Consider the following 17,554-nt stretch of genomic DNA (forward strand, 5'->3'; position numbering starts at 1 on the left):
TATGTTCAACATCGCTCACACTAAGAGAAATGCATACAGAAATTAGTAAAATAGGAGCCATGTGTGGTTTGGCAGGCCTGTAATCCTAGTATTTGGGAGTCTGAGACATTGGAGGTTCCAGACCAGCCTCAGCAGACTGATGAGACCTTGCTTCAAAAAAAATAAAAAGAGCCGGGCGTGGTGGCGCACGCTTGTAATCCTCACGCTTGGGAGGCTGAGACAGGAGGATCGCGCAGGTTCGAAGCCAGCCTCAGCTACTTAGTGAGGCTCTCAGCAACTTAGTGAGACCCTGTTTCCAAATAAAGTATAAAATAGGTCTGGGAGTGTAATCCAGGGTTAGAAAAGCCCCTGAGTTTCACCCCCAGTACCACTAACTAACTAACTAACTAAATAAATAAATAAATGAAAGGGGCTGGGGGTGTAGCTTGGAGTTGAAAGCTCTTGTGTTAAATCCCTCATAGTCCTCCCCCAAATTACTAAATTCAAGGTGCTAACCCATCATCAGTACACCATCTTCTCTATCTATAAAAGATACTTAATAACAGTGACTGCCTCCAGAGGAAAAGGAAACTTCAATTTATGCTCCTTTGTATCTTTTGGATTTTGAAACATCTCACTGTATACTTAGATTTTTCACCCCAGCCCTTTATATTTATTTATTTTTGTGGTACTGGGGATTAAACACAAGGGCATTCTACTTCCGCGCTACACCTAGCCCTTTTTGTATGTGTGTGGTACTGGGGAATGAACACAGGGGTATTGTACCTCTGAGCTCTGAGCTATATCTCCAGCCCCATTTTCTTTTTTTGGAAACAGAGATTGATCTCCTGAAGTTGCTGAGGCTGACTTTGAACCTGGAATCCTTCTGTCTCAGCCTCCCAAGTACTGGGATCATGGGTTTGTGCGACCACATCTGGTAACTGAGGAATTTTATATGATTTATCTCATTGAACCCAAATGATACTCCTGTAGTAGATCAGAGACTATATATATTATATATATGCACATATATTACATATATATGTATAATTATTTTGTGTGTAGTACTGATGATTAATCCAGGGTCATTCTACCTTTGAGCTACATCCCCAGCCTATTTTATTTTTCTTTCCTCCTCATCCTCTTTCCTCGTCCTCCTCGTCCTCGTCCTCGTCCTCGCCCTCCTCCTCCTTCTTCTTGTGGTACTGGAGTGGAACTCAGGGGCTTTACCTATATTTATATTTTATTTGGAAACAGGGTCTCACTAAGTTGTTGAGAGCCTCACTATATAGCTGAGGCTGGCTTCGAACCTGTGCGATCCTCCTGTCTCAGACTCCCAAGCGCGGGGATTACAAGCATCCGCCACCTCACCCGGTTTCCCAACCCCATTTCCTATTTTTTTTTTTTTTGGGTCTGGGGATGGGACCCAAGGGCATTTGACCTCCGAGCCACATCGCCTGATCTATTTTTATTCTTTATTTTGAAACAGGGTCTCACTAAGTTGCGGAGGGCCTCACTGAGTAGCTGAGGCTGTCCACGAACTGCGATCCTCCGGTTTCAGCCTCCTGAATACTGGGATTACAAGCGTGCACCACCACACCCGGCCATAATTATTCTTAAAACACATAAATCACACCAATATGTCATAGATATTTCCCAGGTGTTGCCTTATTGAGAGAAATAGTATACAGAATGGTTTAAGAACATGGATTTTGCCATTCAGCTGCTTGAATTGGAATCCTGTCTCTGATATTATTCTGCTTTGCCTTTGGATGTGTAAAAAGGTTTGAAATGGTGCATAAAGGATTGTTATACCGATTAAACAAGATAATCACCGTAGCGCACTTAACACAGGGCCCAAGCAACGGTTTTACCTCTTTCGCTTTTCTGGAATCCACTCCCTTCTCACCATGTCCTCTGTCACCACCCCTGGTAAGGCGGCCATCCTTTCTGCCAATTTTAGAATCTCCAGTCTCTTCCCCCACCCTTCTGTTTGCAGCACAGCCATGAGAGCATCTATTTAAAATGCCAAGTTAACTATGTCACTACCCTACTCGAGTCCCTCCCATGGTTCCCCAGGCTCTTAGAAGAGAAAATCCCTCAAACTGGGGCTCAGTATTCAAGGCTTGGCATGATCTGGCCTCAGGTGGCCTCGCCCCCTCAGCATTGTCTCTTTGGTCCTGTGCCCTGTCCATGGCTTGCTGGCCCACCACACGCCAGCCCACCCACTCTGGTGTTTGTTTCAAGGCCTAGTGTAATTTTCTGTTTAGAGTAACAGACTCCAATTTTGAATGCCTCCAAATTTCAGGCTTGGCATCAGCGACACAGGGATACAAATAAGAAAGGCCCGCTCTGAGAGTGGGGAGACCTAAGTGAGAGCCTCCTCAGGGGGGCCCTGCCCTGCATCATTCCCTAGGACGCAGCCAGGGCCTTTGAGGTGGATATTTCTTCTGTTTTGGATAAGCCTTGTCACTGGCTCATTTTGCCCGCTCATTTTGGGCACCTGACACCCAGTAAGTGCCTGTTAAGTCTTCCCAGGATGAATGAGACCCCAATGCTGGAGCTATGAGTAAAGATGGAGCAAGAAGCAGAAAGAGGAGCTCAGGAATCTGTGTGGGGAGAGAATGGGCAACTCTTAGGCGGTTTCAGGAAGTGTAGGGGGCCTTGAGTGGGTTTCCTGGGGCTGGAAGTACCACCCTTTGCTGGCACCTACATCCTTTTTTTTTGTACTAAGAATGGAACTCAGAGGGCATTCTACTATATTTTCATTTTGAAACAGGGTCTTGCTAAGTTGCTGAGGGTCTCACTAAATTGCTGAGACTGCTTGCAGACCTCCTGTCTCAGCCTCACAAGTACAGGCTGCAAGCCGGGCGTGGTGGCGCACGCTTGTAATCCCAGCACTTGGGAGGCTGAGACAGGAGGATCGCACAGGTTCAAAGCCAGCCTCAGCTACTTAGTGAGGCTCTCAGCAACTTAGTGAGACCCTGCTTCCAAATAAAATATAAAATAGGTCTGGGAGTATAGTCCAGGGGTAAAAAGCCTCTGGGTTCCACACCCAGCACCACCAAATAAAATAAAATAAACAGACAAACAAAAAACCCCAAGTACAGGCTGCACCACCCTGTCTGGCTTCTTACCTAATTCTTTTACTTGTGGGTTTAGGTTTGCTTGTCTTTCTTGGGAAGAAGGTGGGAGGTGCGTGTGATCCCAATTTGGCCTCCCTCCGCCTGAGATGCATCACACAGGCCAACTCCAACCTCCAGGCCTTCTTACTGGCAGGACTCTCCTATGGATTTCCTTACTCTTTCCTTCTCATCTGTCCGTCCTTCCTCCATCTGACCTGACTGACCCCTTGTGGAATCTCTAATCTCCGATCCCAAGCATCCCGCATCCTCTCTCTCCCCTTTTCTCCATGTCTGCCTAGTGCCCTCTTCCTCCTCCCCCGCCACCTCCACTCTGTCTCCAGCTTTTTTTGGCTACTGTCTCTTTTCTTCCTCCTCCCTCCTTCTCTGACGCTGAATAATCAGGCCTAGCTGTCCTGGTTTCTGGAAATACCCGTGTGTGGGCAGTGGCTCAGGGCTGGAACCAGGAACAAACGGATAGATGGGGACCTCTGGGAAGCCCCAGACCCCCAGCACAGACACCACAATCCAGCAGTGTGCAGTCTGTGCCTGTCTCCCCATGGGGAGGGGAGAGCAGGAGGTTTATTGAGCCGTGGGGGAGGGGTGGGAATTCAGAGGGCATGGACACAGGCCATCTCATCTCCCAGGTCCTCCTCATCAAAGCGGGAGAGGATGGACTCCTCATCACTGTACAGCGAGCTGGTCCCCTGAGCCAGCAGGTCACTAGCGGCACTGTCCATCTCATCCAGTGTCAGGCGACACGCATCTGCAATCTCCTTCTTGGCCAGGGCCACAAAGTGTGGATCTCGGGCAAAGAGACCCAGGCCCTCGGAGATGAGCACCTGGGGACACAGATGGGATCAGTGTGACAGCGTGCAGAGAGCAGTCAGTGTGGGTAACTGATGTGCCCATGAGGGTGTATGGGGAAGCCAGTGGGGGCCAGTGGTGTGTGCGTTATGCCAAACAGAGGGATAAGTACATGCATGACACAGAGTCTAGGGACCCCTTGCCCCTCCCCCTAGATCCCACCTTCTCCCTTTCTCCAGCCCCCTTATCTACCCCCCTCTGTGGACTTACAGCCTCCACCAAACTGTCCGCACTGCCCCTCTTGCCATGGCTGGGGTTCGAGTGTGTTCCAGGCACGTGTAGACACGTGAAGGTGCGTAGAGGCCCTCCGGGCTTGCCCAGGTATCCCTCTCCCGCCGCACCCTCCTCCACCAGCAGCAGTGGGGCATATAGGAGGCGACCTCTCTGAGGAGGGGTGGCCCAGGAACCCTGGGCCAGAATAAGCAACATAAGGACAGGGGTAAATGGGTGGGTGTGAGGGTCAAGAACACATTCCTGTGAGTCCTGTCCCTCTCCCCCAATGCAAAGCTGGAGTCAGACTGAATGGATGTTAATCAGACTTGAGTTTATTCACTTCTTTATTCTTGGTGCTGGGGATAGAACCCAGGGCCTGAAGCATGTTAGGCAAGTGTGCTATTGCTGAGCTACACCCCAGTACCAGGCTTGAGTTGGTGTCAGATTATTATTTGTAGCAATAATAATAATAATTATTATAATTATTAAATTATATTATTATAATTATTAAATTATTATTATTATTAAATAATAATAATAATTATTATTATTTCCTGGGGATTGAACCCAGGGACATTCTACCTCTGACTTACACCTTCTGCCCCTTTTGTTTTTTAATTTGGAAACAGGGTCTCACTAAGTTGCTGAGGCTGGCCTCAAACCTGTGATCCTCTTGCCTCAGTCTCCCAAATACTGGAATTATAGGCATGCATCACCATACCTGGTTACTTTTTATTATTTATTATTTTCTTTTGTTACTGGGAAATGAACCCAGGGCCATTGAATATCCAACCCACAACCTCAGCCTTTTTGTTTTAATTTAATTTAATTTAATTTTTTGGCAGGTCTGGGGATGGAACCCAGGGGCATTCAACCTGCGAGCTACCCCTTCCTGTTTTTTATTCTTTATTTTGAAACAGGTCTCACTAAGTTGCGGAGGGCCTCACTAAGTAGCTGAGGCTGTCCGCGAACTGCGATCCTCTGGTCTCAGCCTCCTGAATGCTGGGATTACAAGCGTGCGCCACCACACCCGGCTTTTAATTTTATTTTGAAACAGCATCTCACTAAGTTGCTGAGGATCTTACTAAGGTGCCGAGCCTGTCCTTGAATTTGCAACCCCCCACCCCCACCCCCCGTCTCAGCCTGCCAAGTACTGGGATTGCAGGTGTGCACCAGCAGAAGGCCTGGGTTTAAATGGCAGGTCGGCTGCTTACTAGCTATGTGAATCTTGGGTGAATAAACTCTGGGTCTCAGTTTCCTCATCTACAAAGTGGGGGTAGTAATACCCACCTCACAAACACATTCCTTCAACTGTGTCCTGTTCTTCAGAAGGACCTGACCTATAGTGTTTGATAAGTTTGGCCCAGGCTGTTCCCACCCTTGCAGATCCAGCACCCCCACCTCACCTGAGCCCTGTTGGGTCCTGAGTTTCGCCCACGATGGTAGGTGCCTGGGATGGGTAAGTCTTCACAGCTTCCCTGGCGCTGCAGACACTGGATTGTGAAGGAAGGCTTCCGACCTGGGGCAAAGAGTTATGGCAGTGTCTCCCTGACTCTCTGTTCCGTGGCCCTTGGGGAGCACCTAGGGCTCACCCCTGTTCCCACCTGCAGGTGTGGGGGGCAGCAGACGTCGGCGTGGTGCATGGTGCCCATTTACATATCTCTGGGGTCCATGAGGTGGCAAAAGGGCAGGGCGCGGGAGAGGCTCTGTCTGCTCATCCAGGTAGGACAGCCTGTGTAATAGGGAGAGCTGGGGGTGAACTCAGGTCTGGGACTTGAGTTGGGGTACCAACAGTGCCCCCTGCCCACAGCTCATGAGTTCATCCTTCGAAGCATGGCCAGTGTACCAGTTGGGAACTCCCTCTTCCTCGTCCTGCTTCTCTTGCTCTTTAGTTCCCTGGGGCTGAGAACTTCCTTCTTCTGGGATGGTGAACATGAGAGCCCCAGAGCTTCTCCTGGGGAAAGCAAGGTACATTAGGCACACCAGATCTCCCTGCACCAAATGTGACCCTGGACTCCTGGTCCCTATCATCCCATGCTCTATCCCTTACACAAACACTGGACTTAATTTTTTTTGTCTGGTCCTGGATATTGAACCCAGGACTACTGTTTTACCTCTGACCTACGGTCCTAGCTGTGTGTGTGTGTGTGTGTGTGTGTGTGTGTGTGTGTGTGTGTGTATTACTGGGGATTGAACTCAAGGGCTTTCTAGTTCCGAGATACAACCATAGCCCTATTTTTCTTTGGAAACAGGGTCTTGCTAAGTTGCAGAGAGCCTTACAAAGTTGTTGAGGCTGCCTTTGGATTTGTGATCCTCCTTTCTCAGCCTCCCAAGTACTGGGAATCCAGACGTGACGTGCATCACCATGCCTGGCTTGTTTTTAAATTTTGAAACAGGATCTCACTAAGTTGCAGAGGGCCTTGCTAAGTTGCTGGGGCTGGCCATGAATCCTTCTGTCTCAGCTTCCTGTCTCAGCATCTCAAGTACTGAGATTACAGATGTGTGGTTCCATTCCTGGCTTCCCAGCCCTATTTTAAAATTTTTACTTTTATTTATTTTTTGGTTCTGGAGACTGAGCCATTCTACCTCTGATTTATACCCCTAGCCCTATTTTATTTTTATTTTAATCTTGTATTTATTTATTTTCAAACTGGGGCTCACTAAGTTACTGAGGGGCTCACTAAGTTGCTGAGGATGGCCTCGAACCTTCCATCCTCTTGTCTCAGCCTCCCAAGTACTGGGATTACAGGTGTGTATCCCTATGCCTGGCTCCATTATTCTTCTTAATCTTTAATCTTTTTCATTAATTTTTGGTACTGAGGGTTGAATGAAGTGGCATTCTCCACTGTGCTGCACCCACTCCAGTCCTTTTTGTTTTACCTACTTACTTATTAATTTATTTTTATAGTACTGAGAATTGAACCCAGGGGCATTCTGTCTCTGAACAATACCCTCAGCCCAATTTTATTTTGTTTTAATTTTTTTTTTGCAGGTCTTGGCATGGAACCCAGGGGCATTCAACCACAAGCTACACCCCTTGCCCTATTTTTTATTCTTTATTTTGAAACAGGGTCTCACTAAGTTGCAGAGGTCCTCACTAAGTAGCTGAGGCTGTCTGTGAACCATGATCCTCCAGTCTCAGCCTCCCACATGCTGGGATTACAAGCGTGTGCCACCATGCCCGGCTTGCTTAAAAAAATTTTTTTTTTTTTGGTGGTACTGGGATTCCTGGAAGCCCTTCTACCTCCGGGCTACACTCCCAGACCTATTTTATACTTTTTATTTTTGGAAACAAGGTCTCTTAAGCCAGCGGGGCTGGCTTTGAACCACTGTGATCCTCCTGTCTCCGCCTCCCAAGCGCGGGGATTACAAGCTGCACCACCACACCCGGCCATTGTTTAAAATTTTTTTTTTTGCGGGTCTGGGGATGGAACCCAGGGGCATTGTACCTCTGAGCTACACCCCCTGCCCTATTTTTTATTCTTTATTTTGAAACCGAGTCTCACTGAGTTGCAGAGGGCCTCACTAAGTAGCTAAGGCTGTCCGCGAACTGTGATCCTCCAGGTCTCAGCCTCCCGAAAACTGGGATTACAAGCGTGCACCACTACGCCCAGCTCATTGTTTTAAAATTTGAAATAGGGTCTCACTAAGTTTTTGAGGCTGCCCTCGAACCTGTCTCAGCCTATCAAATACTGGAATTACAGTCATGTGCCACTACGCTTGGATCCTTTATATGTTTTAATTTTGAAATGGGGTCTCACTAAATTGCTGAGGCTGCCCTTGAACCTGTGATCCTCCTGTCTCAGCCTCTCAAGTAATAACATAGGTGTGTGTCACTGTCACTGTGCCCAGCTCCTCCTCCTTCTGTATTGGTGGTTGAACTCAGGGCCCATGCATGCGTCACTGTGCCTGGCTGGTTCTCCTCCTTTCTCTTCTTTTCTTCACTGGGTATTGAACTTACGGCACTGTGCATACTAGGCAAGTGCTCTACCTACACCGCAGCCCCCCTTTTTTTAGAATTATAGATGATCTTTGTTTAAAAATCTGATCTGCTACCCAGGCGTGGTGGCACATGGTTGTAATCCCAGTATTTGGGAGGCTGAGACAGGGGGATTGAGGTTCACACACAGCGTCAGCTACTTAGTGAGGCCCTTTGCAACTCAGTGAGACCCTGTTTCAAAATAAAGAATAAAAAAATAGGGTTGGGGGTATAGCTTGGAGGTAGAAAGCCCCTGGGTTCCATCACCAGGTACCGCAAAAAAAAAAAAAAAAAAAAAAGGGAGGCCGAGACAGGAGGATCGTTGTTTGCGGCCAGCCTCAGCTACTTAGTGAGGCCCTCCGCAATCTAGTGAGACCCTGTTTCAAAATAAAGAATAAAAAATAAGGCTGGAGGTGTAGCTTGGAGGAAGAATGGCTCTGGGTTCCATCCCCAGTACCACAAAATAAATAAATCTGATCTGATGATTTAGCGTTTTCCACCAACCCCAGGGAGCAGGAATCTTCGCAGGTTTCACAATCTTTTGCTTAGGCACTGCCTTTGTGGGTGCCTTAGCAGCAGCCATTGCTGTCTTTTTAGATGCTTGCTTAGCCTTTTTTTTTTTTTTTTTTTTTTTTTTGCTTTCTTGGCAGCCCTGATAGCCTGTTCTTGTTGGACCTTCCTAACTTCTGGGTTTTTATTCCTCGTGGCCCTTATAGCAGCAAGAGATGCAGCAGTCGATGGCCCTCTAAAATTTAACTACACATTGGGTTCTTTTCTTTTGAATTTATTCCAACCTTCTCTCTTTGTCCTTCCTTCTATAGAGGACAGTTCAGTTTATCTGTTGAGGATTTCTCTTGGAAAGGAAAGCCAACTTGTATTTTGCATTAAGAAACTAGAAGCTGGGCATGATGGCGCACACTTGTAATTCCCGTGCTTGGGGGGCAGAGACAGGAGGATCGCGCAGGTTCAAAGCCAGCCATGCTGGCTTAAAAGACTGTTTCCAAAAATAAAATAGGTCCGGGAATGTAGCCCAGAGGTAGAAGGGTTCCATCTCCAGTACCACAAAAAGAAAAAAAAAAAAAAGGAAGAAGAAAAGAAAGAAAGAAACTAGAAAACCTTCCTGTTGGTCCTGGCATAGCACTGCCTGTGTCCAGGATAGATTTTGTAACCACTGAAACCCCACAGCTCAACCCTTCTTCAACTTGTTCTCGCTGGCACCAGGTGGGACACCCAGGATGTCTTACAGCCATATTTGTTGAGGTGGCCTGTGGGGTAGCACTCAGAGAGGAAGTCTGTGGAGTGAACAGGGCGGAGGGGAGCTGGGCCCACTAGTGGCATCCCAACCATTTTTAAAATATTTTAATTTGAGCCAGGCGTGGTAGCTTGTAATCTCTGTGCTTGGGAGGCTGAGACAGGAGGATCACACAGGTTCGAAGCCAGCCTCAGCTATTTAGTGAGGCTCTTAGCAACTTAGTGAGACCCTGTTTCCAAATAAATATAAAATAGGTCTGGGAGGATAGCCCAGAGGTAGAAAGCCCCTGGGTTCCACCCCCAGTACCATAATAAAAAAAAGATTTTATTTTGAGACAGTGTTTCTCTAAGTTGTTCAGGCTGGCCTAGAACTTACGATCCTCCTGCTTTAGTCTTCCAAGGAGCTAGGACTGGCATGTGCCACCATGGCTGGCTATATTATTCCTTATAAAGTGAACATAGGTTTACTTTTAATGCATGTTCATCTCATTAGAAGGATTCACAGTTTCAAAGAATAATCAAAGTTGGCCCGTTGAAGAGACAGCTTGAACTTGAGAAATAGGGAATGTGTTAGAGGGAGTAGAATCTGGGCACTTGACATGTATGATATCATTTCATCCTTCTGTTAATCCCATGTAGCAGGTGCCTTTATCACCCCCACTTTACAGGCAAATAGTTCAGGGTCATAGAAATGAAATAACTACCCAAGGTCACTAAGCTAGTGGCAGAGCCAGTATTTGAACTTAAACCCATTCCCATTTAGATCCACATCATGTACTTTTTTGTTTTGGTATTGAGAACTGAACCCAGGGGCTCTCTACCACTAAGCTGCATCCCCAGCCCCCCTTTTATTTTAAAACAGGGTCTCACTAAGTTGCTGAGGGCCTCACTAAGTTTCTGAGGCTGGCTTCAAACCTGTGGTCCTCTAGTCTCAGCCTTGCAAGTGCCTGGACTATAGGTGCAGACTCATATCAAGTGCAGTTTGCATTAAGCCTTTGCATTACTTTTCTTAATATTCTCTTGTTATCCACCTTTCCCTCCTGATCCCTTGAAATACTTCTATCCCAAGTTTTCACTCAAAGTTTCTAGGTCCTACTCCCATGGCCTGGGATACAGTGTATAACCTCTCCCCTCCCCTCCCTCAAAGCCTTCCCCAGGTGCTTGTCCCTACCTTTGGTTGTGGGATCCAGCCTGTGGCACACTGGGCTGTCTGGCATTGGGGGCCCCTCCATCATCATCACTGGGCCCTGGGGAGAGTGAATCTGGGAGTCTTTCCCCGACAGGCAGAGACACAGAAATCCTGGAGCTTCGGCGAGACGGGAGCTGGGAGGCTAGGGGGGGCTGAAAAAGTCACAAGACAGAATGTTGCACCAATGTTATAGCTAAGGCCTTGGCCTTATTGTGTCTCCTTCGCTGGTGTATGAGTACCCCAGGAGCTGAATCTGGTTGCTGCCTTCCAACAGCTGATGATGGTACGTACTGAATGTACATTTTTCCAGGGTGTAGGGGGTCACAGAGATAGTATCAAAGTCATTCAGGGGATTTATTGAGTATTTTATCCTATTTTATTTTACTGTGGTTCTGGAGAGTGAATCCAGGGGCACACTATCACTGATACCCCCAGACCTATTTTATTTTTTATTCTATAATGGTCTAGCTAAGTTGCTGAGGCTGAGGCTGGCCTCAAACCTGCTATCCTCCTATCTGGGACTTTTTTTTTTGGTACTGGAGTTTAACCCAGGGCTGTTCTACCTCTGAGCTACACCTCCAGCCCTATTTTATTTATTTTTTTAATTTTGAAACAGAGTTAGCTGGGTGTGGTGGTGCACACTTGTAATCCCAGTACTTGGGAAGCTGAGACAGGAGGATCGCAGGTTCATGGCCAGCCTCAGCTACTTAGTGAGGCCCTCTGCAACTTAGGAAGACCCTGTTTCAAAAAATAAAGAATAAGCCGGGCGTGGTGGCACATGCTTGTAATCACCATGCTTGGAAGGCTGAGACAGGAGGATCTCACAGGTTTGAAGCCAGCCTCAGGTACTTAGTGAGGCTCTCCGCAACTTAGTGAGACCCTGTTTCCAAATAAAATAGAAAATAGGTCTGGGAGGATAGACTGGAGGTAGAAAGCCTCTGGGTTTCACTCCTAGTACCATACACACACAAAAAAAGAATAAAAAATAGGACTGGGGTTGCAACTCAGAGGGAGAATGACCCTGGGTTCAATCCCCAATAATGCAAAAAAAAAAAAAAAAGGAAAGTAAAGAAAAAAAGAAATAGGGTCTCACAGAGTTGCTGATGGTTTTGCTAAATTGCGGAGGCCATCCTTGAACCTGTAATCTTCTTGTCTCAGCCTCTCAAGTAGTGTGATTACAGGCATGAACCACCATACCCAGATCCATGTACTGGAATTATGGAGGTGCACCACTGAGCTTGGCTGAGAAAGTATTTTATTTTATTCCTCCTCCTCCTCCTCCTCCTCCTCCTCCTCCTCCTCCTCCTCCTCCTCCTCCTCCTCCTCCTCCTCCTCCTCCCCCCTTCCTTCTTCTCCTTTTCCTATTCCTTCTGTATTGGGAATTTTTTTTTTTTGCGGGTCTGGGGATGGAACCCAGGGGTATTCGACCTCTGAGCTACACCCCCTGCCCTATTTTTTTTCTTTATTCTGAAACCGGGTCTCACTGAGTTGTGGAGGGCCTCACTAAGTAGCTGTGGGTCTCACTAAGTAGCTGTGGCTGTCCACCAGCCGCGATCCTCCGGTCTCAGCCTCCCGAATGCTGGGATTACAAGCGTGCACCACCATGCCTGGCTTTGTATTGGGGATTGAATCCAGGGGCATTTTAACTCTAAGCAAAACCACCAGCCTTTTAAATTTTTTATTTTTATTTTTTGCGGGTATGGGGATGGAACCCAGGGGCATTTGACCTCTGAGCTACACCCCCTGCCCTATTTTTTATTCTTTATTTTTAAACAGGGTCTCACTAAGTTGAGGAGGGCCTCCATGCCCGGCTAAATATTTTTATTTTGTAACAGGTTCTCACTAAATTGCTGAGACTGAGATGGGTATGGTGGCGCACGCTTGTAATCCTAGCATTTGGGAGGCGGAGACAGGAGGATCGTGCAGGTTCGAAGCCAGCCTCAGCTACTTAGTGAGGCTCTCAGCAACTTAATGAGACCCTGTTTCCAAATACAATATAAAATAGTTCTGGGAGTGTAGCCTGGAGATAGAAAGCCCCTGGGTTCCATTCCCAGTATCACAAAAATAAAAATTGCGGAGACTGGCCTCACACCTATGATTCTCTTGTTTCAGTCCTCTTTTTTTTTGGTGGCACTGTGGTGGAACCCAGAGGCTTTCTACCTCCAGGCTATACTCCCAGACCTATTTTATACTTTATTTGGAAAGAGAGTCTCACTAAGTTACTGAGAGCCTCACTAAGTATCTGAGGCTGGCTTCAAACCTGTGCGATCCTCCTGTCTCAGCCTCCCAAGCGTGGGGATTACAAGCGTGCGCCACCGCGCCCGGCTTGTTTCAGTCCTCTAAGTACTGGGGTTACAGGCTGGCACCACCAAGCCCAGCCGAGGGAGTATTTAATGATCAAGGGTTCCTGGGGGAGTATCCTCACTTTGTGTGTTTCTGGATCCTTCTCAGCTTCCTCCTCCTCCTCTCCTTCCTGCCCTTCTTCCTCCTCTTCCTCTTCCTCCTCGGAGTCACATGTGAGGGCCTGCCGGATCTCAGGACCCAAGTCCTGCAGGCTCCTCAGACCTGCCTGTGGGGGTGGAAAAATAGGGAAGTGGTCCACTCAGAGTGTGACTTCCCCTCTAGGAGCCTGCTTCCCTTGCAGGAGCCTTGGGGGCCTTTTAGCTGCCCCTGCCCCTCTCTGGGGCTTTAGATTTCCCATCTGTGGCACAAATTTAATGAGATCAAGAGGAGGTTGGCCTCAGCCATGCCAGGCCTTGCCCTGAAGACCTGAAGGACAGAAGAGGTGCTTGGCGGAGCCTCGGTTCCTAGTAGTCCCTTTTCTTTCCTCCTCCGGAATTTGCGGAAATAATCTTGGATGAGAAATGTGGCATAGAATTTGCCCACGGTGACCTCCTCCTCTGGGGAAAAGGGAGAGAGGGCAAAGTTACACAGGGGTTCTCTGCCCCACCATGCCTCCCAATTTCTATCCACCAGCAAGGACTCTCCCTTGCCTGGGACTGGTGCTGGTTTTATGGAAGAGTGCAATCATCTGCCATTCCAACAATCATTTGGGCTTACCATCTGGAGGGGGGATGACCTCATCCAGTAGCTTCTGCTTTATCCGCTTCCAGATCTTCTTGATTACCATCCGCAGCTCCTGGTTGGCTTGTTCCAGGTTCCCTGTATTGGAGCAGGGTGCAGGGCAGAGGAAAGAGGAAGAATCGTTCCAGCTGCCCATCACTCTTGCTAGGGAGCTTCAGAAGCTCTTCTTTTCTTTTCTTTTCTTTTCTTTTCTTTTCTTTTCTTTTCTTTCTTTTCTTTTTTCTTTCTTTCTTTCTTTCTTTCTTTCTTTCTTTCTTTCTTTTTTTTTTTTTTTGCAGGTCTGGGGATGGAACCCAGGGGCATTTGACCTCTGAGCTACACCCCCTGCCCTATTTTTTTATTCTTTATTTTGAAACCGGGTCTCACTGAGTTGCAGAGGGCCTCACTAAGTAGCTGAGGCTGTCCGCGAACCGCGATCCTCCAGGTCTCAGCCTCCCGAATGCTGGGATTACAAGTGTGCGCCACCACGCCCGGCTCTTCTTTCTCTTTCTTTCTTTCTTTCTTTCTTTCTTTCTTTCTTTCTTTCTTTCTTTCTTTCTTTCTTTTTGCGGTACTGGGGAGCAAACCCACGAGTACTCTGCCTCTGAGCTACAGCCCTAGTCCCTTTTCAAAATTTTATTATTTATTTATGACACTGGGGATTGGACCCAAGAGCACTCTAGCTCTGAGATCTGTCAAGGGCCACCTTAGAATGCACACTGAGATTATCCTCTTGGACCAGCTCAACTTGAAAACAAGGTATTTGGCTGGGTGGGATTTGTCCACAAGTGGACAAATTCCAAGAGACCTGGTGTAAGCATTTTTTTTTTTTTTGGTGGTACTGGGGATGGAACCCTTCTATCTCCGGGCTACACTCCCAGGCCTATTTTATATTTTTATTTGAAAACAGGGTCTCTTGAACCAGCACGTCTGGCTTCGAACCTGTGCCATTCTCCTGTCTCTGCCTCCCAAGCGCAGGGATTGCAAGCGCGCGCCACCACGCCCAGTTAAGGCACAATTTTCGATGTCATCTCCACCCAGTAATGTCTAATCCCTCCTTCATCTAAACTTGCCACATGTCTGCCTTACTGATTTTCCTTATCATAATGCATGACAATTGCTGGCTTCTGTGTTTGATTAACTTTTATCATGCCTTGTTTAAAGTTTCTATAAAAATGTAATGCTGGCTGAAAGAAACCAGGAGAATTGACATCGATTCTCTGGGCCTCTCAAGTATTAAATATATATTTAAAAAATTATTGTCAGAGCCGGGCGTGGTGTCGCACGCGTGTAATCCCAGCATTCGGGAGGCTGAGACTGGAGAATCGCGGTTGGTGGACAGCCTCAGCTACTTAGTGAGGCCCTCCGCAACTCAGTGAGACCCTGTTTCAAAATAAAGAATAAAAAATTGGGCAGGGGGTGTAGCTTGGAGGTCAAATGGTTCTATCCCCAGACCTGCAAAAAAAAAGTTATTATATCAGGCTTCATGTCATTTTCATGTGAGAAGAAGGAAGCTGCCTTGAGCAGCAACCTTCTGTGGCAGAAACCACAGAATAATTTTTCGGGAGCTGCATGAAGCAATAACCTTCCATGGCAGGATTACGGAGCAAGTAGTGTCCACTAGAACCCACAATAGAGTTACATCCTCAGCCCTTTTATTTATTTATTTATTTATTTATTTATTTATTTATTTATTTATTTATTGTGGTACTGGGGATGGAACCCAGGGGCATTCTACCTTCGAGAGACACCCCCAGCCCTACTTTTTATTCTTTATTTTGAAACAGGGTCTCACTGAGTTGCAAAGGCCTCACTAAGTAGCTGAGGCTGGCTTTGAACCTACGCGATACTCCTGTCTCAGCCTCCCAAATGCTGGGATTACAAGCATGTGCCACCATGCCCAGCTTAATATTTGGTTTTTGAAACAGGGTCTCACTAGGTTGCTAAGGTCCTCACTAAGTTGCTGAGGCTGGCCTCGAACGTACACCCCTCTGGTCTCAGATTCCTGAAGATTACAGGCATGCACTACCATTCCCAGCTCAAAATTTTTATTTTGATACAGGATCTCCCAAAATAGCCCTGATGGGCCTTGAACTTGTGATTTTCCTGCCTCAGTCTCCTGAGAAGCTCTTATTGCTATTGCACATGCCCCCCCCCCCAGGTGGAGGATGGGGACAAGCCCAGAGAAGTCAGCCACCCCATCCATTGTGAGGTTCAGAGCTAGAAGTGCGGTCCGTCCTTGGATGGGTTTGCTCCCTGCACCCTCCCCAGGGACCCTTCCTCCCTGGCCACTGCCCTCCCTAGCACCTTCTGTCTTGATCTTCAGGGATGTCCGCACCAAGGCAAAGAGTGTGGCGTTGAAAGTCACCGTCCCATCTGAGTTGAGGGGCACGTTCATTGCCACAAGTCTCTGCAAATACCAGAAACATGAAACTCGTTTTAGGAAAATGCCAGGCATGGGAGCACGAGTGTCTGGGGCAGAAACTGCTAAGTGTGTGACCAAACATGGGTCTCCACCCAAAGCAGCTCCCTGCCTCCCCATGTGGTGGACAGACCTTGCAAGCCACTCGGTGTGGACACAGCTTCCCGAAGCCCAGCGGGGGCTGGATACGCCTCAGCAGGGCGACCACGTCCAGGTGCTTGATGCGACCCCTGGGAGAATTGGAAATGTGCCACTGGATTGCGAAACTCCTAGCTTTTTCTCAAAGCCTACTAGTTTATCACTACCTCCCCCACAAACACCCCTAGGACTTCTGGGGAAGAAGTGATAGACAGTTGGAAGGGAAAAGGACAGGGGCAGTAGAAACTTTGGGGCATCTATAGCCTGGGTGATAGGATGCACAGGTCAGAGGTTGTGGGGCTGAGGGACCATGAGGGTAGTGCATTGTCGCTGGGATTCTGAGTAAGGGGTTAGCAGACATACTTGGCTCCGGGGTCATATTCAGACCAGATCCTCTTGAACTCATCAAGATGATGGGGGCCCAGGATAGACCAATCTCTGGTTAGATAATCAAAGTTGTCCATGATCACAGCCACAAAGAGATTGATGATCTGTGGGCAGGGAAGCAAAGTGGTTTAGGTGAAGGGCAGAGCAGGGTCATGGAGATTGGTGGGAGACTAAGCGTGAGTGGTTTTTTTTTCCCCTCTAGTACTGAGTATCAAATCTACGGGTGTTCTACCTCCAAGCACTATGCTCCACCGTTTTTAGATTTTATTTTGAAATAGGGTCTTGCTAAGTTGCTGAGGGTCTTTTTAAGTTTCTGAGGCTGGCCTGGAACCTGCTGATCCTCCTTTCTTAGCCTCCCAAGTACTGAGGTTACAGATGGGCACCACCATGCCCAGCTAATTTATTTATTTGTGGTACTAGTGATTGATTGAACCGCAGGATGTTCTACCTGAGCTACACCTCCAGCCCTTGATTTTTATTTATTTATTTTTGTGGTGCTGAGGATTGAGCCCAGGGGCGTTATACCTCTGAGTTACATCCCCAGACCTTTTTCTTAATTTATTATATGGAAACAGGGTCTAAGTTGCCGAGAGTCTTGCTAAGTTTCTGAGGCTGGTCTTGAACCTGCGATCCTCCTGTCTCAGTCTCCCAGTTACTGGATTACAGGTGCATGCCACCATGTCCAGCTTTACCTTTTTATTTTGAAACAGGTTCTCACTAAGTTACTGCACACTAGCTTTGAACTGGCAATCTTCCTGTCTCAGCCTCCCAAGTACTGGGATTACAGGAATGTACCACTGTGTCCAGCTTGGGGTGATCTAATGAGATCACTGGATCATAATTCCTGGGTGGATCATCTTATGGTCTGGGAAGCTGTCTCTGGATCTGGGCTGCCCACCTCATTGGGCATCCCTGGGAGCATATGGCCAGCCCCATGGCAGTGG

The 17,554-nt window shown here is 47.6% G+C and overlaps 1 protein-coding gene across 2 annotated transcripts in view; it reads right to left on the minus strand.

Moving 5' to 3' along the window:
• Positions 1-3,712: 3,712 nt before the first annotated feature.
• Positions 3,713-17,554, minus strand: part of CACNA1F (calcium voltage-gated channel subunit alpha1 F) — a gene marked incomplete at both ends in the record, with an annotated part of 45,239 nt that continues 31,397 nt past the window's right edge. For both annotated transcript variants that reach the window (XM_080718654.1, XM_080718655.1), the window contains 12 exons: positions 3,713-3,943; positions 4,179-4,376; positions 5,588-5,700; positions 5,786-5,913; positions 6,028-6,135; positions 10,583-10,752; positions 13,026-13,169; positions 13,370-13,500; positions 13,661-13,762; positions 15,971-16,073; positions 16,219-16,315; positions 16,587-16,714. In XM_080718654.1, the coding sequence (XP_080574780.1) occupies positions 3,713-3,943; positions 4,179-4,376; positions 5,588-5,700; positions 5,786-5,913; positions 6,028-6,135; positions 10,583-10,752; positions 13,026-13,169; positions 13,370-13,500; positions 13,661-13,762; positions 15,971-16,073; positions 16,219-16,315; positions 16,587-16,714 (1,653 nt within the window). The remainder of the gene's footprint in view (positions 3,944-4,178; positions 4,377-5,587; positions 5,701-5,785; positions 5,914-6,027; positions 6,136-10,582; positions 10,753-13,025; positions 13,170-13,369; positions 13,501-13,660; positions 13,763-15,970; positions 16,074-16,218; positions 16,316-16,586; positions 16,715-17,554) is intronic.

The sequence above is a fragment of the Muscardinus avellanarius genome, assembly GCF_963383645.1.
Source record: "Muscardinus avellanarius genome assembly, chromosome: X".
Classification (NCBI taxonomy): Eukaryota; Metazoa; Chordata; class Mammalia; order Rodentia; family Gliridae; genus Muscardinus; species Muscardinus avellanarius.